We start from the raw sequence: 27,711 nt of genomic DNA on the forward strand, positions 1-27,711 counted from the left end.
GCATCAGTTTTAATCTGTAAAACAAAAGGTTTGACTAGCTGACCTCCAAGGTGTCTTCCCAAGCAGCTGTTACACAGTTGTCCCTGTTTGCAAAGGGGGACACAGCCCTGGTGATTGTAAGAGAGAACCTAAACTCCATGAATGCAGAGAGGTTTCTGTGTTGTTCACCACTGTATTTGCACTCCAGTGTTTGCTGAATGACCAGATGAATGAATGGATAATGCAAGAGAGGAAAAAAAGCAATACAGATCTAAAGTAGCTCAATAATGTTTTCTTTATAGAACTCAAATGAATCTGGTATCAATCATATCTATTTGGGAATACAAAACAACAACCTATGAAAGAACTTTCTGGCAGCACAGGTTTCAAGTACTGACCTGAAATTATCAAATATGAAGCGCAATAGTTCTCCTACTTTTATGCTGAGAGACCTCCTGGAGAATGCAGTTTTCCCTTACAACCCTGTCCTTTTATATTTTCTAGTTGCCTTGCCAGATTTTCTTACTGCACACTATCAAGTAATTCTGCCAAGTGGGACAGCCAGGTTAGTATATGCTGCTGCTTGATTAGGAAAGAAGGACAAGTTGGGAGATTTCATGAGGCCCAGATCAAAGCTGAGGGAAGGAGCAAAAAAGGCCTTTTGCTGATAGAGCTGGAAAGGAAGCACTAGGAGACCCTGAAGGGAAGTGTGTCCCCCGTGAGGCAGGGCAGGCAGCCCCTCTTCTCAGCGTTAGTCAACCACAGGATGTGTAGGGATGAGGCTAGGGGTTGGGGTCTGACCTGGCCACTGTCCCAATTTGGAATATAAAAGGAGTCTTTCCACTCTCCTTGTTTGGCTTCTAAAGCCTCAGCCCCTGTTACCTACTTGGAGCCACATCTCTGCTCTCTCCTACTCTGGGAGGTAGGATGAGGTGGTCTGGCATCTGACCAGTTCTCCTAAAGAGCTGTTCCGTGTCCAGATCCGTGACCAGCTTAGGAGAAGTGAGATGGCTGGGAAGCTCCTTGGGCTACAGAGAGTCTGTCAGGGATTGACTCTTCCCTTTCCAGAGCCCTCTTTCAGAAGCAAGTCCCTGCTGTACGGCTTCTGTCTCAAGTACCACAAGCAGTGAGCTCTTAGCTACTGAGTGAATGTATTGAGGGAAGATTTATGTGGATGATTCACTAATTGTTGGCAGATTAGCCTCAGTCAGGCCAGCACAACTATTTAGGCCATCAGGGAAGTGAGGCTCAATGGAAGATAGTGTTCTGGCAAGCGGGAAGGGAAGAGAGGGCCTAGACGTTATATCTTCCACCCACCCTCCCCTATGTCCCCAAGAATAAGTTCAATACTTAGAAAAGAAGGCACATATCACAGTGACTGTAATAAATTAAAGTTCAAGGTGCTGAGCTTCCAATTGGAAAGTTTCATTGCAGGAAGTTTACCTATTGAAGACGAGATCCAATGCCCTGAATCCTGCCTGTTTGAGATCCAGGTTTGTGAAAACGAAAGGTCCCAGCTTCTCCTTCCTTATGACCTGCTTTTAGAGGTGCAAGCTGGGATCTGAATAGGAAATGGGCTTTATTTAGCTCAGTCTTGGCTCAGAAAAACAAGGATCCTTTGGGGAAGGAGAAGAGGTGAATTTGGTTGCTAGGAAGAAATAGTTTAGGAGTAGGGAGAAGTTTAAGCCGTAGGAAATGACGGGTAATCTGCCCTTATGTAGTTCCTAGACAGTAAGGGTATGCCTGGAGCACCTCGGGTTATTGTCTAGGAAGGTCACTGCCTGACTGGTGAAGTCTGCCGGAGACATGGTATCACAAGGATGAGTAGCACTCTTGGTTTCCAGCAAGTCAGCCCTCTAGGGTTCCCACTTCTTCCATCTTCAGGCCCTGCCTCTAGGAAAGAAGCCACAAAGACATGCTTTTTCCGGGGTCAGTTTTGTCACAGTTTTTCTTCAGGGAAAGGGAACAAGAGATTGCTGGGGTGTCTGCCAACAGTTAGCAGGGAATCAGGCACGGAAGGAGCTCTGCAGAAAAAAAAAAGATGTGGCTGTGGTAGAGACCTGGCAGCAGAAAAATGGGGGGAGGGGTGCAAGAAAATGAAGAAAGAAAAGCATGGCTTTACCCTGGCCCTGCATATCCGAGGAGTGTTCTTCCACAGGCTCCATAGGGGTAGGTCAGGCGTTAGGGCAGCGAGGAAAGGGAGGAGGAACGCCTATTCTCATCCTAGTTCCAGGAAGATCAGTAGCTCAGAATCTCAGGACTGAGGGTTCTCAGACCTAAGTGTGGTCTGTGAGGATGATGCAGATGAGTTCGAGGAGAGCACAGAGTGTGGAGGAATTGGGGGACGGGGTTGGAAAGTGGCAAGCTCTGGAGAGATGGCGGTGTCTCTCCCTCTTGGGGCGGGGGGAGAGCATTCCCTAGTTTCCTCTATTACTGGGGTCTCTAAAAGAAGCCAAGGACAAATGGAGAAACGGGGGGGGGGGGGGGACAGGAGCCCCTCAGGGTTTTCTCCCGGGTTTGTGCGCCGCGCCCCCCCGCGGTCGCTCGGCGCGGCTGCAGAAGTACTTGGTAACGCGCCGGCGGCACTGCTCGCAGCGGACCGCGCAGCACCAGTGGAACTTGCAGTTGCAGCTGGACACGGTCTCGGCGCGGCGCTCCTCCACCGCCAGGCCGCAGTCCCCGCAGAGCCGGCGGCAGCTGCGGCGCTCCCAGCGGCCCAGGGCCCGGCCGCGCCGCAGGCACTCTCGGCCCTCGGTACCCAGCAGTCCCAGCGTTTTGTTCTCCAGGCAGTAGTCCGGGGAGTCCTCCAAGTGCACCAGCTCCCGTGTGGAGATGGAGCGGAAGGTGTCGGCGATGGCGCCTCGGCCGGCGGCACTGTTGCCAGCCCCCTGCAGCAGGTCCACCTTGAGAGCCGCGTGGTACTTCTCCTTCAGGTGCGCGCCCACCTCGCGGAACTCAGGCAGCTGCAGCCAGCAGGTCTGCGTGGTGCAGCTGCCGGACACACCGTGGCACTTACACGTGCGTTTCATGGTGCCCTTCACCGCCTGGGGAGAGAGCTAGGAGTGAGCTGGCCAGGTGGGGAGTCGGCCTCTGGGGGATTGTGAGGCGCCTAGCTAATTCACGTGGCTGGCCGCCTTGGTCCCTCGCCTTTCCAATCTGTTAAATGAACTGAAGAGCGGTCCGTACCTAGGGCTTCTGGTGGATGGAGCCAGCTGCCTCACCCCAGGGGCTGCAGGACTCACCTTGCGGCCGGCCTCGTTGTTGTGCAGGTTCATGGCTGCCCGGGCATCTTGTCCTGTCTCTAGGGCATCGACGAACTGCTTGGATATTGCCTCTCCGAAGCCCACGTTGTCACTGCAGCCTCCCCACAGCCAGCCTTGGCCGCCTGGAAGAGTACAAGTGGAAAAAAGGTTGTTGAGCAGTCGGGCTTGGTTTGCTGGGCTACTGTTCCTAATTGGGTGTGGTGTTGGGCAAGTGCCCCGTCTCCAGATCAGTTTCAGCCTAGATTTGTTTAGGCCGGGTTTGTGCTTCCACTTCCAGCCTCAGCCAATCCCCTGCTCGGGACTCCATGACCTAAGGAGTTGCGGAGTGGATTCTCTGCAAGATGCCAGCGGCTTGCCCCTCTACACGCTGTTTCTGGTCTTTGGGCAGAGTGTGTTCGTGCGTGGTGAGTGATTGACATCCACAAAATGGCCCGAAGAAGAAGAGGAAAGCACCTAGCCTTGAGGGGGAGAGAGAAGTGCGATAGAAATATGGACCAACCAAGTTGGAAGTTGAGCTGGAGCGTAGAGAGGATTCGAGAGGACAGTGGAGGTAAAGAGTGGAAAGGAAACAGGGACAGGCAATATGGAATCATGTTCCCCCTATTCTGAGAGAGTAGCAGGATTTAATCCACAGGGGGTGTTTTTCCTTTATTGTGTTTAAATTAAGGAAAACCCTCACTTGGAGAAGGAGGGCCCCAAGCTACCTTGAGCCTAGTTTGTTACTCTAAGGTTTTGACTTAAACTGGGAGGCCCTGATTTTCCTCGGATTTAGAAGAATACAACTCTTCTTCACCCCATCAAACTACCCACCGAACTTTTCATTCATAGTGAACTTTGCCTGCCTGCCCTGGCCACCCACAGTACCACTACTCACCCAGCTGCCCATTTCGGGAGTCGTCACAGCCACAGTTGTCAAAGTCCCCCAGGCTGCAGTTCCTAGTCAGAGTGTACATGACCCCAGCAGAACTGATGGCGTGTACAAACGCTGTCTCCCGATTAGCTAACAGGAACCAAAAATGGGTGAGTCAGAGGGAGGGGTTGCAACTCGAAGAAGTACCGGTCATGCTATCTTCCTTGAATGCCATCATTGTGCCCTCCTTCCCCAGCTCCATCATGTTTCCCCACCTTTATAATGTACCTTACTCTCTTCCATGGTCTGTTCCAGGCTCGGTCTCAGCGCTATGCTTCTCCCCTCCCATCTTTTCAGGTCACACATTATGACTAGGTGGCTAGATTACTGTTGATATACGTGGTTCTAAAGGATTTAGGTGGCAAAGAGCCAGAGGAAGAAATGGGGAAGAAGATGAATCTGAAGGCCAGGTTGTAAAGAACCCATGCCTTTTTCTTCCTGAAATACTGAAGTCTAAGAGGCACGGGCCAGCTAGTCCTGAAAAGAACCTCTGATTGGCAGCTATTTCATTTACTGGCATGGCCACTCTTTATCTTCTCCTTGGGAATCTGGTGTCCAAGTCAGTCCCCACTTGTCCTGTACCTCTCTGTTGAGCTGCTGAAGGAAGGGGCTAAGAGGCATGAAGAATTAATACTCCTACCTACCTCCCGATGCTCTTTATATTGTGAGGAAGCCCTTAGCCAACTGGGAGGCCAAGGATGTTCTAGGATTGGGGGCGAGGCAAGGTCCATTAATTGAGCAGTGAGGGTGTTGGGAAAAGAGAAAAAGCTCTATAAGTAAGAAGGAGGAGATGGAGAAGGAACAGAGAAGATCCCAGAGACAGGATCACCTGAGAGTAGAGACCAGGTGAGGACTAAGATGTGGATGTAGAAGCAGCAGGGGGCCATCCCTGAAGAGTGGGGCTCTAACCTGTGGCCAGGGGGTCCCGAGAGCTGTGGCCGAGGCTTTCCTTACCACTGCGAAGGCCACCATGGCTAGACAGCTGGAGGGCTCTCTCGGGGCAGTTCCATCGGTCCCAGGCAAACTGATACTTGCATTCTTCAATACCACTCTGGGCACCAGCTGCCACACTGCTGGAATAGATCAGGTAAGCCTACAGAAACACAGGGGTCAAAATTCAGACTCCCAGCTGAACTTGGGAGGCATTTGCCTTGAAGTGGCCACGCATCTGTTTTCCTGCCCACTTTCTCCTCCTTCGAAAATAATGACAGAGTAAGCACTTTAAATATGCTGTTCCATTTAACATTACAAATAACCTTGTGAAATAGGTACCATTTTTATAGATTAGGAACCCGAGGCTCAGAGAGGTGAAGTAAAGCAGTTTGCTCAAGGTCCCACAGCTAGCAGCTGGTAACAGTAGGAATGAAATTCAGTGTTACAAGACTCTAGACCTCACTAGTCTTTATTCACTATACTATTCTGCCTCTCCAAAATGAACCCAAATTACATAATTCATGGATTTTCAGCTGTTCTCATCCCATTACTGTCTTAGAAAAGAACATTTGGGGGCTGGAACTGTCCTTAGAGATCATGGAGTACAATGTCAGCATTTTAAAGATGGAGAACTGTGTCCTACCACTGCACTGAGAAGGATGTGTGGCTGCAACCTGACACTGGGAAAGGCTGTTGACTTTTGTCGCTCTGGAACTTCTGGCCATAAAATCAGAATCAGTACTCCTGACTTCTTGCCATGGTCCTGACACTAGTTTGCTCTGTTCTTTTTTGTGTGTGTCCCTAACCCTCTCCATGCCACGGTTTTTCCTTCTGTAATAATAATAATGTGGATATAATGAAAAGAAATTGACATATATAGTCTTTAGTCAAGAAGCTAAGATTAGTGAAATCCAAATAAATCAAAGGACATTTTTTCTTACCTTTGGACCGGTCATCAGGAAATTGTTCACTGACCTAGGAGAGAGAAAAACCACAGAGCATAATGGAGATATACCAACTCTTTTCTGTTGCCAAGCATTATAAGGGTTACCTCAGCAAACATAATTGATAGGAAGAAATGAAAATGGTTTTGCCAAGGAAAAATTATGCATAAGGAATCTATTAAAAATAATTTATATAATAGAATATGTACAAAAGGAGCTAACATTAGGGTGCCTGGGTAGCTCAGTCGGTTAAATGTCCGACTCTTGATCTCAGCTCAGGTCTTGATCTCAGCGTCGCATTGGGCTCCATGCTGCGTGTGGAGCCTACTTAAAAAAAAAAAAAAAGCCAACATTATGCTTTCTTTCTTTCTTTTTTTTTTTTAAAGATTTTATTTATTTATTTGACAGAGATAGAGACAGCCAGAGAGAGAGAGGGAACACAAGCAGGGGGAGTGGGAGAGGAAGAAGCAAGCTCATAGCAGAGGAGCCTGATGTGGGGCTCGATCCCATAAGGCGGGGATCACGCCCTGAGCCAAAGGCAGACGCTTAACCGCTGTGCCACCCAGGCGCCCCAATGCTTTCTTTTGATTTTTAAAATTTCAAATACCGAAAATGTTAGGAGTAATATTTAATCATTATTTTACCATCGAGTGGGAAGAGAGAGCATTAACTCACTACTGTGTACTGACACTCTACTGTAAGTATTTTACATGTTGATCTTGTTAAATTCTTTCTCTCTTGGCCATTATTATCCCCATTTCTAAAATAGGGAATCTGAGACTCAAAAAAGGTAAATGTATTGTTCAAGCTCACCCAGCTAATAAGTGATTGAGGCAGGGTTGAGTCCAAGTCCATTGGACTCCATAGGACTCTGAGAAGGATAGTTCTCTAATCAGAAAGAGAAAAACAGTAGAGTGGCTTTCTAGGAACTGAGTCATAATTAAATTCCAAAAATAAATAATCTGACTCTGGAAAATAGTTTGGCCATTTCTTTCAAAACTGAAATAAATGGAGTTGCCATTCAACTTAGCAGTTCCACTCTTGGGCATTTATCGCAGAGAAATGAAGATTTATCTTTACTCAGGAACTTGTACATGGATACTTATAAAACTTTATTGATGATACCCCAAAACTGGAAACTACTCAAAAATACCTTTCCAAGTGTGAGTGGATAAAATAACTATGGTACATCCATGCCATCATTTACCATGATTCAGTGGTAAAAAGGAATGAAATAATTGATGCATTCAATAATGTGGATGAACTCAAGGACATTATACAAAGTGATCAAAGCCAGTCTCAGAAGTGCATACTTTGGGGCACCTGAGTGGCTCTGTTGGTTAAGCATCCGACTCAATTTCTGCTCAGGTCATGATCTCAAGGTCGTGAGATGGAGCCCAGTGTTGAGCTCCCCACTGGGCATGGAGCCTGCTTAGGATTCTCTCTCTTCCTCTTCCCCACGCATGCTCTCTCTCTCTCTCTTTCTCAAAAAAAAGAAAAAAAGGATACATACTTCATGATTTAATTCATGTAACAATTGTGAAATATGTAATTATAGAGCAGGAGAATAGATTAGTGGTTGCCAGGGGTTAGGGATAGGGGATGGGTGTGGCTATAATGGGGTAACACCAGAGAGTCTTGCTCTGGCTCATAGAGGCTATCTTAATGTTAGGCATAATTTGGACATTACAAGGCCAGACAGAGGCTAGTTCCCATTCAGAGGATAGACAGTATCAGGAAAGAAAACAGCAACAAAACAAATCAAGTGGTAGACAAAAGAGAAAGCTTTGCCATGAGCCTGGGTGAAGAGTCACCGTGTGAGACGATACTAAGTTGAAATCACAGGGAGCCATGGGGGGAGATAGTAGGATTCTTTCCTCAAGATCCTACCATATGTAAAGATTTGCTTTATATGTATGATATGCTGGTTGAGCCGAAATAATTAATCAATTAGATTTAATTGAACACCTGCCATGGGACAAGGCTGTAGGCTTTGTGTGGACATTTGTTAACCCCAGAATTATTTGCAGGCATAGTTGAACCATTATGGCTGGCTTCCTCTTATCCAGACCATCCAGTATTAAGAAAAGACTTGGGATAGGTGTTAACTAGGCTTATATTAATGATCATTTTGCAGGATGTACATATATCAAATCATTCTGTTGTATACTTGAAACTAATGTAATGTCATATATTGACCATATCTCCGTTTAAAAAAAACTGTGTGTCCTTGTGAACACCAAAGGAGGAGGATCTTGTTCTTAATTAATGAGACAATGGCAAGATTTTTTTATTGGGGAGTAAAATATAATACGGATTACAGAAAGCATAGTGTGTGATGTTAGAAAGTGGAAAGAGAGCCAAAGAATTTCAGTGTTTGTATGGGTATTTCTTAGAGACAATTAAGTGATTGGAGACAAGGTCCTAATAAACAGTGGAAGATATAAATTTTGTTTACCAAGTGGAGGCACCTCTATAATCGTATAATCAACATGATCCTAGACGAAGTACAAGCTTCCCATTCCCCATATGGACAGTTGCTGAAGATACTACCCAGATTGAGTGTCATTCAAAAGGCTTGTGCCTTACCCTCCCAACAATTCTCAGACCTTTTCTTGAACTCCAGACTTGCATATCCAACTATATTCTTGACATCTCCACTTCAATGTTTAATGGGCATCTCAAACTTAATACATCCAAAACTTAACTCCTGATCTTTGCTGCCACCATCCCAAACCTGCTCCTTCTGTAGCCTTCCCCACTTAAGTAAAGGACTTACTAGTTGTCAGACAAAAATCCTCCTAGTTGTCAGACAAAAATCTTGGAATCATCTTTGATTCCTTTCTTTTCTCTCACATCCCACATTCATTCTGTCGTTAAATCCTGCCAACTCCAGCTCAGGTTATATTCAGACTCTACTCAGTTCTCAACACCTTCACTGCGATCACTGGGTCCAAGCTATCATTGTCTCTTGTCTGGATTATTGTTTCATTTTTAAGATTTTACTTCTAAGCAATCTCTACACCCAATGTAGTGCTTGAACTCACAACCCTGAGATCAAGAGTCGCATGCTCTAACAATTGAGCCAGCCAGGCACCCCATTACCTGGGTTATTGTTAAAGTCTACTGACTGATCTCCTTGCTTCCACCCTATTCTCCCACATTTTATTCTCAAAATGATTGGTCCATTTAAAGATCAGTCCCTTTAAAATATAGATTAGGGGCACCCAGGTGCCTCCATCAGTTGAACATCCAACTCTTGGTTTCGATTCCAGTTGTGATCTCATGGGTCATGATCTCATGTGTCATGAGATCGAGCCCCATGTCGGGCTCCACGCTCAGTGGGGAGTCTGCTTGAAGATTCTCTCTCTGTCCCTCCCTCCACCCCCTCTCAAATAAATAAGTTTTTAAAAAAATAAAATGTAAATCAAATTTCGCTATTTTCTGCTCAAAATCCTCTAATGATTTCCTATTTCACATAAAGCAGAAGCCAAACCTTATCATGGTTTACAAAATCTGGCCCCCGTTAATGCCTAATCTCTTACTACCCTCCCCTTACTTACTCAGTTCCAGCCCCACTGGTCTTGTTGTTCCTCCAACACACCAGGCACTCTCCAGCCTCTGGGCCATTGCACTTCCTGTTCTTTCTGACCAGAATGGTTTTTACTCAGATATCCTCATGGTTTGTTCCTTCACCTGCATTCTGCCTTTAAATCCAATGTGTCATTCTCCCCAGGGCTTTCCTTGGTCATCCTATTTAAAATTGCAATTCCCCCATCTTTCTCTGCTTCATAAATTGTATCATTCTATTCATACAAAATGTCCAGAGTAGTCAATTCCATATAAAAGTTTTACTTACTCTTAGGTATCTAGTTCAAAAGCCACAACCAGCATTTCTTGAAGATTCACAGCAGCTTTCTTCTGCCTCGTATTAAGGTTTCCTTTTGTTCCCTAATACTCGACTATAAGTAGGGGTTGCCTTAGTTATCCTTGTATCCCCTCCAGCTCCTATTACAATACTTTGAACAGAGTAAGTGCTCTTTAAAAATGGATTGAATTAAAGGGTTTTGAAGAAAGAATGGAAGGATCATCAGAATGAACAGAAAATTATAGGATAACAAGGACTGAAAAAAAATCTGGGAAAGGATGTGAGAAGGAAGTCTGGCAAGCCAGTGCCTCCACTAATTTTCTAATATTGTGAGCAGACAACCATGCTACATTAGCAGGTGATCATACCACAAGAGCAACAGACAGTGAACACTAAGCATATGTACACAGAGGTTGGTGTTATGATCAGAAGTTTTAGCAAAGTCAGTCTGACACACTTAATGTTATGTATAATTGTTATTGTTCTTCATAGTAATTAGACATACGTGGTAAGCAATTTATATAAATAACTGCAGTTAGTTTTGTTTTTATACTGCCAAATAAAAATTTCATAATTGTTTCTTCTCCTTTTGACAGTCTTCCAGCATATATACTGATAACATTTAATATTTAATTTCCATCACACGGTAATAGCTGACATTTATTGAGTATCTCTCTTCTAAAAGAGTGCTTTACCTGTATCATTTTTAATTTCCATGGCAACCCCATGGGGGTAGGTACTGTACTATTTACTGAATGTTTAGCCTGTGCACACAAAATACTTTAAGTGCTTTCTTTATGTGTTTTAAGCTCATTTAATTGCCCCAGTTGTGTAAGGTAGAAACTATAATGTCTTCCATTTTACAAAAACAGAAACTAAAACATACAGTGGTTAGTCAGCATCACACAGCTAGTTAAGTGGTAAAGCCAGGATTGGAACCTAGTCAGTGTGATTCTGGAGCATGTATTCCTTCACTCTTACACTTTTCCGCAACCCGTATTTCTCTTGCTCTTATTCCCACCTGCTAATTCAGGACTCCTGATCCCCGAAAAGTTCTTGATAAGTATTTCTTGGAGGTCTTAGTGATGTTTTGCACACACTTATAAACAGGCTCAGTTAACTATCACATTGTCTCTGCTGCTTTTCCATTCTTCCATTGCTCCAACCCTCCCTCTGTTTGTATGTCCGCCAGGTACCCATATCTGCCAGGCCTACCCTCTGCTTTATCTGGGTACCACCACATCCCCTGGGCACATTTTGGGGAAGACTGTTGCTGCTTAGACTGTGTTCAATGCATTAAAAAGAAGGAATGTACCACACTAATTCAGGATGTTAATAATGGGGGAAATTGTGGGGAGGGGGAGGCAGGATTTATGAGAACTCTATACTTTCTGTTCAAGTTTTCTGTGAACCTAAAACTTCTCTTAAAGCAACTATTAATTTTTTTAAATACAGGAACAAATGTTTTTTAATCCATTTTAGAGTTTTGCTTTTCTACTTCGGTATCAAAACTGCCATTTGTGTACAAGGTCTTATAGCATTTTAGTAAAATAGTTCTTTCAGGTTTTGCCTGTAACATGCCCTTCTAGTCACCCTCCAACCTCTTTGTTGGACTAAAACTGAGGGTCTTGCTAACACATTCTAGTGACAAGCTTCATTGCTAGATCTTCTTGATTCTCTTCCCTTAGAGCGAATGCTATCCTGGGAAGACTCCATAGTCACTCATTTAGATAAACTTCTGGTGTCTTCAGCCCTGCCAGTTCTCCTCACCTGCCCATATATGCAGAATTCAAGTGGTGGGCCCAGCCTGGAGCGATCCTCACAAAGAAATGGACGATTAAGAAAAGTATCAACTAGAGTTTCTCTAGTGTTTTGTGGATACCTTTCCTGGGCTCAGCTTTCATTGACCTCCTGCTGTAAGTGCCTTTGTCAACCCAAGAGCAATATCCTTGGCCTTGGCACACTGGCTATTATTGATTCATCCACACCGGACCTCCTCCATCCCTATAACGACTCCCTCAAGAATAAGCACCTGTGTACTTTCTGATTTAGGAAAGACTCTTTATTACCTTGGGTGCTGGCAGTTTCCATTGTCTTGAAAGCAAATAGATGGGGCTATCCTGCCAGATAAGCAGGATAATTCTTCAATGACATTCGGGATGAAGCTAGCCCTGCCCCTGTGCCCGGATGCCCAAAAAAGGTGGCTTTGGTGAAAGCATCTCCCCAGATCTGCTCCTGGCCTTCCTGTGGGTCCCAGTGGTGAACCATGCTCTACCAATTCCCTTTAACTGTCAGGTAGCCTACTGCCTGGCCTAGACAGGACTGGATTCTTCTCCTACCTCCTGACTTCTGGTGTCAGTCTTGCTTTGGCTTTTTTTTTTTTTTTTTGAAGTGTTCCATCAATCTAGGACAATGGAGTGCAAACTTTAGTGTTGTATGTAAAACTGAGAAGTCTGAATAAACTTTATAGAAGAAGTACTATGGTTATAAGATGTTAACACGGGGGAAGGCTGGCAAAAGGGTGCATAGGACTTCCCTGTACAGTTCTTTGCAAGCTTCTGTAAATCTGCAAAATGTTATTTATATAAAAAGAAATTGATAGGGGCATGTGGGTGGCTCAGTCGGTTAAGCATTTGCCTTTGGCTCAGGTCATGGTCCCAAAGTCCCGGGATTGAGCCCCTTGTCAGGGTCCCTGCTCTGTGGGGAGCCTGCTTCTCCCTCTCCCTCTGCCTGCCACTCCGCCTGCTTGTGCTCTCTCTTTCCCTCTCTGTCAAATAAATAAATAAGTCTTTAAAAATACATTTATAATTTAAATATATAAAGTATAAAAATATATAAATATATAAAAATTAAATGTTACATACATACATACATGATCTGGAATGCCAGAGATTTGGAGAATAGACTTCAGTGTAAGCATTTGAAAATTAATCCACATGGATTAGCTGGTAGAGTCCATGAGAATCCTCTGGGGAGTTTATTAGACATGAAGATTCTTGGGTCCCAGTTCCAGAGACTCTTGTTGAGCAGTGGTGATGGGGGGGGGTATATGGTAGGAATCTGTGTGTACACATTCCTAAGATGGTCCTCAGAGTCCACTTTGAGAAACACTGGTCCAGAGGGGGAACAGGCATGTAATATCCAAGTAATAATTTGAGGGCTTGGAAAGCTTAAATTATTGCTTCAGTGTTCTAGACAATGGCTGCTCCAACTGTAACAGTAACGAAGTGGTGGACATTGTCTTGTTTTGTTTCTGGATGGAGTACCTTCCAGTTTTGGTAGCTCTCACAGCTCTCTCTGGTCACTGCCTTGAGGGGCTGGGTCTCCGACTGCACTGAGCTTTAAAATCATGGGGATCTCTTTCCTTCCTTGCAGTCTTTCTTGGTACTGTAGTTTTTCCCCCCCTAGCAATTATAACTGACTGTTTATGCTTACCTTTGTCATACCAGGAATAAAATATTTTGGGGAGTGGAATGTGCCCACAAAAATTCTGAGTGTTTGTCTAGGGGCCATCTGTCCTCTAGGAAACATGCTAACTACCTCCATTCATGGAAGTCTTCAATGCCATAGCTATGATTTTATATTCTCAGACCACCTCACATTCTTATCATCAACCCACTGTCATGAATGAGTCTGTAATTCAGTCTTTGGTTTGTACTTTTTCCTACAAGCTTCTAATGCCATCTCATCCTTCTCCCAAGTTAATTTACCAACAATAAGAATTTGGGAGAGCAATAATCACTCTCTCTCTCTCTCTTGCCATCATTCCTTCTTAGCTCTCACAATAATGTTTCACCATACCTTCTGCTGTCACTTGCCCCCATCTAGGCTGGTTAGTTAAATCATGTCCTCTTGTCCCATTTGCACTGCCCTCTGCCCAGCTCCTCTCCTGTCAGAATTTATCAGTTCTTTCCCTTTCATTTCAATGTGTGTCTAAGTCCTTACTATTCTCCTAATTACTAAATATTTTTTTTAGTTCTTGTTAAACAACCATCTAGATATGGATGCATTTGTAGTTTTGAAGCTATGGGTAATGCTAGAGCAGAGTCCTGCGGTCTTTCCCTCATTTTCTCATTGCTCCTCTGCCCTGTGGATCTTCTAACCTTGCAACACCTCTGTTTCTATAATCAGCCACGATCTAACCACAGTTCAAAATTCTTTGATCTAGGGCACTGGAAATCCTCAGACACGCACAGCTTTCAGCATCATGCAGCTTCTCTCATGGGCTGTATGGCCTCCTGAATTGCCTATTTCATAATCAGCCCGATCAGCAAAAATTTTTCCCAGGGAGCTGGGACAGGAGGGGAGGGACTTTGGATCAACCCAAATACAAATGCCGTAGCTTCTATTTTAGCTCTTGGAAAGTCTCCAAGTTTCTTTTGTTTCTTTGTGTTTTCTTACCTAACATTTATGATCCATAGAGCCATACACCCTAATTTTAAAGCTCCTCTTCATTTGATATCATTTGAAGAAGTTTATTTTACCACCTTAGGGAAGTTCACAGAAAATTGCAAGTCCCCCTCTCTGGTAGTTATGTCTAATTGCGGATGAGCAGTTTAAACTGCTATCCAATTAGCTGCAGCAATTTCTTCCTATTTGGGGGCATTTTCCAAACTAGCATAGCCCAAGAGGCTGTCTGTAGCACATCACATTGTATAGTTAGCAGCTTAGCAGCCGTGGTAAGAACACATGCCTGATTATAGTCTGGGGCACAGATGGACACAGGACCAGCAGTACCAAACACCATCCTATCTTCAGACTTACTTCTTCCTTTGCATGGCCAGGACCTTGTTACGAGGTCAAGTTTGTGTGCTGGACTCCACCTCCCCTCAGTATGAGAGTCCTTTCCCAATGAAGCACTCAGTACCATGCAGCAAGCTTCTTATAGGCCAGCGCTGCTTTGCCAGGTGTGCTCTGATACATTTGAATCCCAATGGTTAACGTAGTAGCTTAGATTTAAGTTAGGGTTCCCTTTTTGCCTTCCCCACACGTGTGTGTGTGTGTGTGTGTGTGTGTGTGTGTGTGTGTATACCTGTATAGATTTTTAAAAAAGATTTTGTTTATTTATTTGAGAGAGAGAGCACAAGCAGGGGTGAGAGGCAGAGGGGGAGGGAGAGGGAGAAGCAAACTCCCCGCTGAGCAGGGAGCCCGATGCAGGGCTCGATCCCAGGACCTTGAGATCATGACCTGAGCTGAAGGCAGATGCTTAACTGACTGAGCCACCCAGGTGGCCCCCTCCCCTATATTTTTAAAAAGCAAAATTCTGAATGTGAATCTCCAGAATTTAGTTTTTTCCTCTCAGGGCCCAAAACTTTCATCTCAATGTACTCTGATCCCCTTGTTTTTTGGCACCCCCCCTCACTTTCCTCACAAGTCTTTGAATAATAGGTTTGGCTTCTCCCTACCCTTTAATCTCATCTTTTGAGGTCCATAAAAAGTCTCTGGGTCCGGAAGCTCTAGATGGCCTACTTCAGCTTTCAGGGATAGCCCAGAGAAACTAAGAAGTGGCAGTGAATAAATGCAGATGCAGATCTCTGTCTGGTGATCTAGCACAGAGATAGAACAGGAAAGGAGTGAAAAGGTTAAGGGGAGGATCCAGAGTAGGGGAGCTGCCTGGGGCTGTAGCTAGAAAGTGTGCCAGTGAAGCAGCTTCTCTCAGAATGAATGTGTGACAGCCCCCTTTTCACCTCCCAGAACTCACTAGATGTCTTGGGCCAGGGAGAGCCCAAGGAGAGTTCTTTCTGAGCAAGTTTCCGTGTGATTCTCTGCACCTCTACGGCATCTGGCCCACAGAACACACGCTCTGCAGCACACACGGAGATCTGCACACACACAATGACACAGAAGGCAAGCTTTAGGAATGACTGTGAAATAATCTCCCATCGGTCTGAAGTTTCTCACTACCCCATCTGACAATACCCAGGGATATTTAAGCTAGGAGCAATTTGCTGTACAGATTAGAAAGAATTAAATTTAAGATGCAAAAATTTTTTAAGGAGTGAACAGCATGACTAGTTCTTATCCATTGTAAAGTCCAAATAATTGAAAACAGTCTCTTTCCCATTTAGCTAGGGGAAGGGATTAGAAAGTAGACGGCACAGATAGCTGAAGTCTTAAAGGGAAGAGAAATGTCCAGAATTTCAAAGACAAGTTGCCTCCTACTTAAAATTTGTCCAGAAGGGACAAAGGTGATATTAGTGGAGAGATCTATTTCAGTAGAGCAAAGGAACAGAAGCGAGATCACAGCAAATGAGCAGTTGTGAAATGAAAGCCGCCAGTGTAGACTCACTGAGGGAGGATGGCATTGAAAGGAAGAAAAAAGACATGATCGCAGTGCAGATTGGGGCTAAGGGAAGGTTTTTTCCAAGATAAGTATAAAAAAAAAATAAGGAATGTACAGTTTCTGTCCTATTCCCTATTCTATGTCTCTTTCTTCCAAGGGAATTCAGGCCTATAAATAATTCTCAAACTGTTTTTTATAAATGTGAATTTTCCATATTATAATGCAGTGCCCTAAAATATATTAAAAAAGAAAAGTCTTGTAAACCACTTAGCTAAAAAAAAAAAAAAAAAGTTAAAGAGATGCATCACTTTGAGTAGCAGTTTTAGTAGCATTAAAATTTATAATAAAATCCCACATTATCTCAAATCCAGCGCGTGCCAAATAATTCCTGGCAAAGACCATGTAATAGCTGATGGGACAACTGTGTATTATAGGTCTCTGCAAAACAATCCCAGGCAGATTCTTTCCTGAGCAAATCACAAATTTTCAAGGGACCATCTTTTCCTCGGAAACTAAAATGTCATTTGTATTCCAGGATATTTTATAAAGTGATAGGCTGTCTTTCCTTGTCCTTATTTCCTTCCTTCTTTATGTATTGTAGCAGACTCCGCTGAGAAACGCTGAACTACAAGAAAGCACTTCAACACTTAGCATTTAAATGAGGACTCTAACTGGGAATAAGCTGTACTCTTTCTCTGTTCTGTGGCCTCTAAGCAAAAGCTGCTAAGGAACAGCCCAAGCCACTGTTCCCAGAAAGCATGGGATTACAGGAACCTCTTCCAGGATCATTATGGAGGCAGAGAATTTTGTTTTGTTTGTTGATTTTGTTACTCTGGTCCCTGTTGTATAGACTTTAGAAAATATTCGTGTTCTCAACTGCATTGATGGATACAATACCAGTTTATTTCAGGATCAAGAAGGTAGGTGTATAAGGTAACTCTAAGAATTATCCTACAAAACAACTAGGTGAACAGTTCAAGGTGAGAAAATTGACAGGTTTTGACACTTTAGTATCATTTTTTACTATTTAATGGAACTAAAGCTAAATAGATGGTAAAAATGTTCTGTCCTCAATCCGATTCAAGTATCCACTTCTGTTGCCTTTGCTAATCAGCCACACTCAAGCAGAAATAAACTCAAATATGTATTTAAATGAATTTTCTCTCTTTACTAATTTTTATTCCTGATTTTTCTCCCCAAGGGCAGTTGGCCATATCTATATGTTCTCCAAGATTCACTCTAATCACTGACTCTAGATCTCTCAGACACAAGATAGGAGATTTCTTTTCCTATTGCTCTTCTTCCAATTTTGAACCATGGTAGTATTTAGAAGATTTAGACAAAGAGAAATATATGCAGCTGAAAATGTTACAGAAGTACAGATGAAGCAAGATGAGCTAGCAGTTGATAACTGTTGAAGTAGAGTTATGGGGGGCTCATTATATGCTGTTCTCTCTCTCTCTTTGTTGAAAAAAATGAAATTTTCCGTAACATAAAATTAAACAATACACTGCTTCTGAACCAATAATGTATGCAGCATAGGCTCCACCAGACACCTTGGATTAATGTGAAGAAATGTCAGACAGGATAATATGGTTCACTATTTATTATCCTGGCTACTGGTGTGGAATGGAATCTTTCAAGTCAGAAACGGTGAGCCTGAAGAGCTTGAGTAAAGGAAAAGGACTGAGATTTATGGCAGCAAAAGAGAATTAGTTTTGAATGAAGAGGACATTTCTCACAAGGCAGGATGGTTTAAGCTTGGCCTAGAAGACCTAAGAATTTCGTCTATGGAGTTGTACAGAAAGACTGAACTACTGGCTCACTTACAGGGCCTTATGGAGATGACTGGAACACAGCCTCATACTGTGCTGGTTCCAGAGGATGCTGAAGTTGAGTAAACAGCCAAAAGTGAATTTGGACTGGCCAGGTAATGGTGAATTTAAGTGATCCCCTTATGGTCTGATTGCTCTGGGCTTAGAGATAACTCTGACCTAAGAAGCATACAGAGAAATGACATGATCAATAACAAAGGCCTACAATAAAGATTGAGAAAAACAAGCCATAAAAGTTTGGCTTATAATGAGACTAGAGAGTCTGTCCAAAGTGAATGGTAGTTTCTTTTGAGAGGCCCTCCGAGTGTAGGTATATTTCAATGGGAGGCAGTGAGGAGTGTTATTTATGTGAACCAAGCTCAGTTTCCCCCAGGCTAGTCTTTTACTTAGAATGAAAAATCTGCTTTCTGCAAAGTGAGGGTTTATCCTAAGAAAAATTATATTGACCTCTCTCTCTAAGCCTTATGAATTCTCCTCTGCCTTTCTGATGGAGATAGAACAAAGTTCTTTCCCTCTTTCTTTCCTTTCTCTTCCTCTCTTCTCTCTCTCTCTCTCTCTCTCTTTCTTTTTAAAGATTTTATTTATTTGAGAGAGAGAGCGCACAGAGGGAGAACAAGAAGCAGACTCCCTGCCAAGCAGAGAACTTGACGGCAGGGCTTGATCCCAGGACCCCGAGCTCATGACCCGAGCCGAAGGCAAACACCAACCTGAGCCACTCAGGTACCCCTTTTTTTCTTTCTTTCCTTTTCTTTCTTTCCTTCTTCCCTTTCCTTCCTTCCTTCCTTCCTTCCTTCCTTCCTTCCTTCCTTCCTTCCTTCCTTCCTTCCTTCCTTCCAGACCAACACTGTTTATTCTCTACATCTCCCTGTCACATGCCTGAATTAGGGATCTTGGGGAATTTGGTTTTGCCACTGGCTATTACTTTGATTGTAAGGGGAATCAGAAGGCAAAGGGCTCTAAAGATTCGAAGTGTCTCTTTAAAAGCTGTTACACAAAAAACAATGAAATGGAGGACACCACAATAATTCTTGGACTCCTGCAGATCCTAAGATGTGCTACAAAAATGGGTCTTTATCCTTAGGAAAATATTGTCAGAGCTAGCTTTCTTATGCTATACATAAAACCTTCACATCAGAGTCCGTACAGATAGTACAGACAGTTTTTGAATGATCTCCAAAAAAGTACAAGCCCACTACATCGAAGAGAACAGGTAATTTGAGGTTTTTGGCAAAAGACGGTACTCTACACATGTAACCCAAGTCAAAGAGCCTGTAGCCAGTTTTCAGTGAGATGAAAGGAATGAAATAAGAGAACGAAATAATAAAAATTTGTTGGATGAATAAGTATAAGAGATAATTTAAGCTAACAGAACTAATATTTTTTAACATAAAAATACTAGTCAGATACACACTTTTCTTTCTTTTTTTTTTTAAAGATTTTATTTATTTATTTGACAGAGATAGAGACAGCCAGCGAGAGAGGGAACACAAGTAGGGGGAGTGGGAGAGGAAGAAGCAGGCTCATAGCGGAGGAGCCTGATGTGGGGCTCGATCCCATAACGCTGGGATCACGCCCTGAGCCGAAGGCAGACGCTTAACCGCTGTGCCACCCGGGCACCCCGACACTTTTGTTTCTTAATCCCAGACTTCGAAATGTGTATCAGACTACTGTTAACATCATTAAAAATTCCCAGAAGAATTAGAGTGTCGGAGAAAGAAGGATGGCCACACAGAAAGGACCATGGTCCAGTGTTCTGGCTTCTGAGCTACAAATGTGGGCAGGGAAAACAAAGCAAGGTCCTATCTGAAGCAGAAGGGCTTATTGGAGAAAAGCCGTGAGTGCTGTAGACTCAAATTCCTGTCCCACCACTAACAAGTTTTGTGTCTTTGGCCAGTTATATAGTGAACATGTACTAAGTGTTGGTTCACATTATTATTATTATTATTCCTGAGATAGATTTTGTCCCAGGATATGGGACAGAGCCAAAGCTAATCCTAAATTACCCTTTTTCAGAAGACTATAGCAATACAAAAGTAAGGACTTAAGTAAACCATGGAACCTTCTACTTTTTCTTTTTTAAGATTTTATTTATTTATTTGAGAGAGAGAGAGAGGCAGATGGAGAGGGAGAAGCAGGCTCTCAGCTGATCAGGGAGCAGAACACAGGGCTTGATCCCAGGACCCTGGGATCATGACCTAAGCCGAAGGCAGACACTTAACCGGCTGAGCCACTCAGGTGCCCCTGGAACCTTCTACTTTTAAACTAGGAGCTCTACTTCTGAGAACTGATACCTACTTATGGAAGTTTCTGAACTTAAGAAAAGATTAAGCTTAAATTAAGGTTTGTTTCCTGTCATGGTTCTTCCCTTATGTAAAATAGTTTACATGCAAAGATCAGCTCAAAACACATTCATCAGTAGGGCATAGTGGTTCAACCTGGGGCCTCAACAACCAAGTATTCTGTGTTCAAATTCCACCTGGATCATTACAAGTTAGGTGATCTTGCCAAGTTATTTAAGACCTCTGGGCCTCAGCTTCCTCACCTGTAAAATGTAGTTGACCACAGTATCTACTTCAGAGAATCAGTATAAGGATTTGTAAAGCACTTAAAACAGTGCCTGCCTACATAGCAAGTTACCCATTATTACGATCGTGGTTAATTTCCACATAAGAGACACGATGATAAATAAGGCAAGGTGTCTGATTCCAGAGAAGTTTCTGGGCTAGTGAAGAAGACAGATTCAAAAGCAGAATTCCAATAAAAGTTACCAAGTGCCATGATGGCTTAACCTGCCACTGGATTTAATGGGGGCAGAGAGAAGAGTTAGCTAATTTAACCTGAGATGCCTTCCAGGAGGAGGGAACACCTAAACTAACTCTTCAAAGATGAGCAGATGGCAAGGTTCTAGTGGAATCTTTGGAATCTTTTAGCCAAAAAACATTTCGCCCAAAATGTGAACAAATAAAATCCTTTCTAAATGTCCTAACTGATTTTAATAATAGTTAACATCCAGCAGATTAAGAGAACTTGATCATAACAGTTGGAAAAGAAAAAAGCTAAGAGTAAATGGAGCCCAAGAAAAAGGGATTTGTATTTATAGTCCCAAGAGAGAATAGCATTGCCCAATATATAACATTAAACCAATTGTCCCAGCTGGGAAAAAGAGAAAAAAATAAACTCTTTCCATGGAAGAGAGAGGGTTTGGATTGAAACTCCTTTTCTTCTGATCCTTTTTAAAATATCTTTATTTATATAAATCACAAAAAGGAGATCCTTCTTTCTGTCATATTATCATCCACACGCACAAAATAAAAGTGCATCCCGGAGCATCTGCCTTATTTATACAAACTGGTTTTGTAAGAAAAGCTATAATGAAGTGTCTCTTCCCAGGACCTCTTAGCCTTCGTAAATGATGATGATGATGATAATAAATATCATTAACAAATTAATTATTATTATTAGCTAACTGTTATTTTTATTCATGGCAGGAAGTATAGAGACTCTGAAAGCAAAAATGTAGGGCTCAAGTTGTTGACAAATCAATGACAAAACCGGGGATTAAACTTCTGTGATCATGTCTTAAGCCCTTAGAAGGACCTCCAACAGTGCAGCTACTGACCTAATCTCCCTCAGAGTTACCCCATGGAGCCCAAGTTTTTTCATGGGCTATGAATTTTTTTATTGATCAGTGAAGCTATTGATATGTGACTCTCTGATATTGGCATATCATTTTCCAGATTCCAGAGCAATTTGCACTTACCTTTTATTTCCCTAACTCCAGAGATTCCCAGCCTCCCTGAGGATGAGAATTTCTTTTTAATGTAACAAAGTTTAATGCAACCTCACTTGATTGCACTTGTTCTTTTTCTATCTGTTAGTGGAAAAACTTAACAGAAACTTAACATGACAACAAATTATCATTAAGTCAGTAATTTTAAGTGTGTACTTTTATTGTTCATAATATATATTTGAAAGATAGTAGCACATGTTTGTGGAGAATAATTTTATCTATAGATGATGCTTGGGGAGAGTATGGATGCAAGACAACCCCCCTATACTCCCTGAAGCCCTTGCTGATCAGGGGTTCTGAAAGTCATTATCAGATGAAATTCCATAGAAATTCACAGAAAGGTCATAGAAAGGGTACTTTAAATACATAAATGTAGCAAACCAAGGAATGGTGTATTTCAAAAGTTGCCTTAAAAAAGATTTTCGATAAATTCTTGCTCTACTGCAGAAAAGAAACTGACTGTTTAAATCCTCTGGAAAGAATGAGAGCTGAGCCATAGTTTACCTCTGTGTTCCAGTGCATCTTTCTGATTTTGTCATCAAGTTGGGCGGGTGGAGGGGGGAGAGCGAGAGAGAGAGAGAGAGAGAGGAGAAATGGACAGAACTGGGCAAAACCTTGGATCATTATGAGTAATGATCATTTGAAGTAAAATGAAGGCAACAGTTAAGGAAAAACGTGTTCTAGTCCTATTCATGCCAGATGGGTAAGTATACTGGAAATAAAAAGTCAAATTGGCTGACCTCTGGCCACCATTATAAGCATCACTATCTGCTTGGCTGTATCACACGTTCCCATTCTCTTTTTTGGGAGCCATTGGCATTAAAGAAAACAGAGTCAAAGAAAAGATTTTCCTTAAGTTACTAAAGGATAATTCTCAGAATTGTCCCAACAAGAAGAAATGGTGGAGAATCCTTTTTTAAAAAAAATTTCCACGCATCTTGCCTTGAGAACCCTAGTAAAACTGCATGTTGTAAGTGAGTATCATCTTTATTTCCTCCTTTCAAGCCCAGGAGCTTCTGTTGATGGACTTTTTTGACAGTAATTTCAGGCAAGCCTACAATTGAACAGCCAAGCAGAAATTGTGGTTCTCTATTTGTTAAATGCTTTTGAGGTCCTTACATAAAAGGTTGATAATGAAGTATTAAGAGAAATATCTGAAAGGCTGTGGTTGGTCAAATTTCTCTGCATGGCACAAAGGGGAAGATGACCTTATGCAGAACCCTGATAGTTCCATTATAAGAATAATCAAGATTTAATGTTAAATTTAAAAATCACTCTTCAAATGCTACCAAAAACAGCCTCTTGGCAAAGTGTACATGTTTAATTCAAATTGGGGCTTATAGAGAAAAAGCAATTAAAATCTAATTGCATTATACAGGAGATTTGTACGTTTTCTCCTCAAAGTCAGGCAAAGCAAGAAGGGGTTCTTAAACTGTGTTTTTAAATTAGAACTTTCTTTCACATCTCTTTTTTCCTTTCTCTTTTTGAATCCAGACACTTGAATTTGGACAGACAAGCAACCCAGCCACCTTTCAGTGTGGCTGTGTCAGTATCAGAATGAAATGAACATGACCCCCTCCAGCAGGGAAGGAACACACAGTAAAGGTATTTTTTATAGAACAATTCTTCACACTGCCCTGGTGACTGGGGAAAGGAATCTCGTGTTTCTCTTTTGCTGATACTGAATCAGCTGAAGAATACCATGAACATCAGTAGAAATGCTCTGAAATAGTCTCCGCTCCCTTTTGTCTTTTTGTTCTCATGAGGGGGAAAAAAGAGAGACTTTTTTTTTTTGAACGTGAAATATTTAATTAAAATGCCAGTTAAGAATTGACCAATTATTTGGTGGTTCATTTTGTAATCGGAAGTGTTGCCAGTGATTGCCTTAACTTGCAAATCATTGCATAAATTTAGCATATTTCTTACCAACTCTCTAATAAAGATGGCATAATACTCGTTCATGATAAGAATACGTTCTTGGCACAGGAAGCTGATTTCAGCAAAGAATCCCTATCCTTGCTTCCTCAACAGTTTATGTAGCAATTGGATTCATACCTTGGTTAAACAGATGGTCACAATGCAAACTGATAAAGAAAGAGACTGAGTTTATATATCTCAACTGGGGAGAAACTCCAAACACCCTAGCAACCTGCACTTCCCAGGTCTTTCTTTCGTATCTCATTGCGTAGTTACTTGTTAACATATCAATGTATAGATACTTTATGTGGTTTCCAAGAGCTAAATGAAACTGACAATAACATCACCTATCACTTGTGAGGTGGTTTATAGTTTCCAAAGCACTTTCACCAACATTGCCTCATTTTCTGAGCAATTTAGAAATGTTTGTAAATTGTATACATTAAATAAATTTGTAGAAAGTTTAGATTTCTAAAATAATTCATTTCAAACGTGTTTATTAACCCAATACCAACTCAACAGATCAAGCTAATTTTTATCTCCAAGACATGATGATGTGAGCAGTTACTTGGAATGTTCTGAAAAAAGTAAAATTAAGTCAGAAAGTGCAAAGTAAGATCCCATTGCATTTTGTCTCCAGCCTTCACCTCAAAGATCAGATTCAAACACAGTAGAACTTGCTTTGAACCACCTTCCTTTTCTCCACAATGCTGACATCAGGATTCGATCCAAAAAAAAAAAAAAAAGGTGGAGTAAAGCTACTGTCCATTTCCCCCAAAACCACTTAGAATATTTGTGGTACAACAATTTATTAATCTATTTTTAAATCTATTACTTTATTAGTCAGAGTCCTAGAGATTTACTGAAATCAGCCCTAAATTTAGGAAGAGCCCCTACTCCATAGAACAGTTTTTCCTAGGAGAGACCCTAAATCTTCCTACATTCCGGGTGATGAAAAGAGCTCTCTCCCATATATTACATACATTTACCTAGTCCCAGCTCCAGGTAGGAGTCCAGGTTACTTACCAGGTATTGCTGGGTCGGAGGATACAGGTGAAAAGGAAGATGCACACAGAAGGCTTCATAAGCAACATAATCCTCTGGAGCAACAGAAATAGAAAATTCTAAAAACTTGGGAGACAGACAAGATGGGGAAATAGACCCCTCAGTGGTAGTGGGATGGAATTCTCCTCAAGTCCCAACTTCAGTGGTGTGTAAGCGATCCCAAACAGAGTTAGGGAGAGGTGAAATGGAGCTGCCAAACTTCCAAAGAAGAGATTATCTACTTAATTAAAGTTTTTTTTCCCCTTCTAAGTCCTTCAGCCAATCAGAACTCAAGTGCCAGAGAAAGATTGAGTCGATCAAAAGAACACTCCAGGATCCTCCCAGACAAATGCAGAAGAAGGAGACGAGGAAAAGGGGACAAAGAGAGGAACACGGAGAAAGAGGACAAAGAAAGAAGGGGGGGAGGAAAAGAGACATAGCAAATCCCCTCCACATAATCACCGCTTGGGGTTTCTCTCCTCCCTCTTGCCTATGCCCTCCGGCCCCACCACAACCTCCCCCACCCATGCACACTCACCCGCAGACTCAGACACACAGAGAGGAGAGCCTGGTCCCCAAGGGGATTTAGAAGGCACTGTGCTTTCCCGGTTGTCCTTTGTAGGGCTTCGAGACTTAATCTGCATTCAGAGTAGCTTTCTTCAGAGAAAAATATACCATGTACTGGGTGAACCTCAGCCCTCTGATTTGAGAATGTGGGAATTCAACCCAACCACCTCTGTAAGTTAGAAAGAAGCTTAGGCTATTTTAGGGAACCTGATGGTTTCTTCTTTTCAACTTTTCCATGGAACACTTACTTGTTGAACACCTATTACATTCTCAACCCTACCCTAGGCGTCATGGACATTTTAAAAAGACAAAACATGATTTCTGCCCTAGAGACATTTACAGCCCAGCAAGGAGGTAATATAAGAATGTAATTTAATAAGGTGTTAAGTTGCTTCAAACTGACTATAAATCATATAGGCTTATTTAGGGAAGGTTTTCTAAAAAAGGTAGAATTTGAACTTCAAAGGAAGGGTTGAGATTTCAGTAGGAAGTCAAAACCCTACCCTTTTAAAACTCTGGTGGTGAAGCAAGTAGGACACTGAAGCTTCTTGCTTACACATCTCTGAGTTGCTGTTCCTTTTGTCCACTAGAGAGGAAGGGTCACCTCAGTCACAGTACTGGGGTCCTCAAAGGGCCCCCAACTTACTTCCACATGGCCATATCTCCTGCTTTGGCATCCACATCACCTTTCCTGAAGGCTCCCAGAGGCAGTGGTCCGTCTTTGTTCTCTTCCTTTTATCCTTGTTGCTCGCTCTTCAGAACCCTTTCCAGCCAGATCTATGCTGGCAAACTCCCTGGAAAATAAAAAATTATCAGATTGTCAAATTATTCAGGCTGGATGATTGAGGGCTCTTGACCTGAATATTTTGACTGACTTTGTTGTCCACCTGGAATCTTCCAGACCAGGCCTTTATTTGGGATTCCTAAGTGTGACATAAGCTTGGTAGGTTTTGACTCTCACTCAACTTTAGGTCCTTCGTTCTCTCTTCTTTCCCCCTCACCTTTATTGAGGTATGATTAACAAATAAAAATTGTATAAATTTAAGGTGTACAATGTGATGTTTTGATATATATATATATATATATATATATATATATATATAATATTGTGAAATGATTACCACAATCAAGTTAATTCATACATCTATCACCTCACATGATTACTGTGTGTGTGTGTGTGTGTGTGTGTGGTGAGAAAATTTCAGATCTGCTGTCTTAGCAAATTTCAAGGACAGAATACAGTATTATTAACTATAGTCACCATGCTGTACATTAGATCCCCAGAACTTATGCATCTTACAACTAAAAGTTTGTACCCTCCTAGATCTTTCTGTCCTTTGTCATTCAGAAAGGGAGCAGCCAGGGGCACCTGGGTGGCTCAGTTGGTTGTGTCTGACTTGTCTGACTCTCAGTTTGAGCTCAAGCCTCTGACTTTCCGTTTAGGCTCAGGTAATGATTTTGGATTTCTGGGATAGAACCCTGCATTTCTTGGCTCAGCGGGGAGTCTGCTTCCCCTCTCCCTCTGTTCCCTCCCCCAACTTGTTCTCTCTCTCTCTAAAATAAATAAATAAATCTGAGAAAGAAAGGAGGGAAGGAAGGCAGGACGGCAGGAAGGCAGGAAAGAAGGAAGGAAAGGAAGGAAGGAAGGAAGGAAGGAAGGAAGGAAGGAAGGAAGGAAAGAAGGAAGGAAGGAGCCAAGTCTATTTAAGACCTAATGTCAAGTCCTAGGAAGGTAAAGAGTAATGACTCCTGAATTTCAATCTTGACTTCTTCCCTGACAAAAATAGGGACAAAGTTCTTTCCATTTACTTGACCAGGGAATTAATTCCCAAGGGATAGAAAAAACTTACAGGAGGTAGAACAGACTTGCGCAATTTTTATGTGAAAAAAAAGTTAATTTAAAACAACTTTCTGGGGTGCCTGGGTGGCTCAGTCGTTAAGCGTCTGCCTTCAGCTCAGGGCATGATCCCGGCATTCTGGGATCGAGCCCCACATCGGGCTCCTCCGCTGGGAGCCTGCTTCTTCCTCTCCCACTCCCCCTGCTTGTGTTCCCTCTCTCACTGGCTGTCGCTATCTCTGTCAAATAAATAAAATCTTTTAAAAAAAAAAACAACAAGTTCTTGATGCATGCCCCCACCACCTCAGAATTTTTTCCCACAAAGGGAAAATTTAATACCCTTATCTTTTGTACAAAATTAATGCATTCTCATTGTAAAACCTTAAACATGACAAAAATACATAAAAGTGCAAATCCTCTTTGATGACCCACCTCCTTCTCTGCACTCCAGTATAACAACTGTTAAGTTTTTGATGATCTTATAGGTTCTAAAATATACATATATGAATATAAATATATATATAAAATTTTCATCAAAATG

The 27,711-nt window shown here is 42.3% G+C and overlaps 2 protein-coding genes across 6 annotated transcripts in view; one reads left to right on the top strand and one right to left on the bottom strand.

The window, feature by feature from the left end:
* The window catches only part of SEC31B (SEC31 homolog B, COPII component), a 108,170-nt gene that overhangs the window by 32,086 nt on the left and 48,373 nt on the right, over nucleotides 1–27,711 (top strand). The window contains exons 26-28 of one of the 5 annotated variants that reach the window (XR_015724746.1): nucleotides 484–3,389; nucleotides 3,520–3,646; nucleotides 23,300–23,410. The gene's annotated coding sequence lies outside the window, so the exon portion shown is untranslated. Of the gene's footprint in view, nucleotides 1–483; nucleotides 3,390–3,519; nucleotides 16,477–23,299; nucleotides 23,411–27,711 lie in introns of those variants that run through there. The other 4 variants (XR_015724744.1, XR_015724745.1, XR_015724747.1 and 1 more) reach the window with 4 other exon arrangements.
* WNT8B (Wnt family member 8B) lies at nucleotides 2,473–24,973 on the bottom strand. The gene is made up of 6 exons (XM_045802878.2): nucleotides 24,749–24,973; nucleotides 6,027–6,060; nucleotides 5,107–5,245; nucleotides 4,117–4,242; nucleotides 3,222–3,364; nucleotides 2,473–3,023 (listed from the first exon to the last, which is right to left on the bottom strand). Exons 1-6 carry the CDS (start codon nucleotides 24,814–24,816, stop codon nucleotides 2,478–2,480), a joined length of 1,056 nt encoding a protein of 351 aa, XP_045658834.1. The 5' UTR covers nucleotides 24,817–24,973; the 3' UTR covers nucleotides 2,473–2,477.

This window comes from Ursus americanus, chromosome 6 (assembly GCF_024610735.1).
Source record: "Ursus americanus isolate L20-20 chromosome 6, mUrsAme1.1.p, whole genome shotgun sequence".
Classification (NCBI taxonomy): Eukaryota; Metazoa; Chordata; class Mammalia; order Carnivora; family Ursidae; genus Ursus; species Ursus americanus.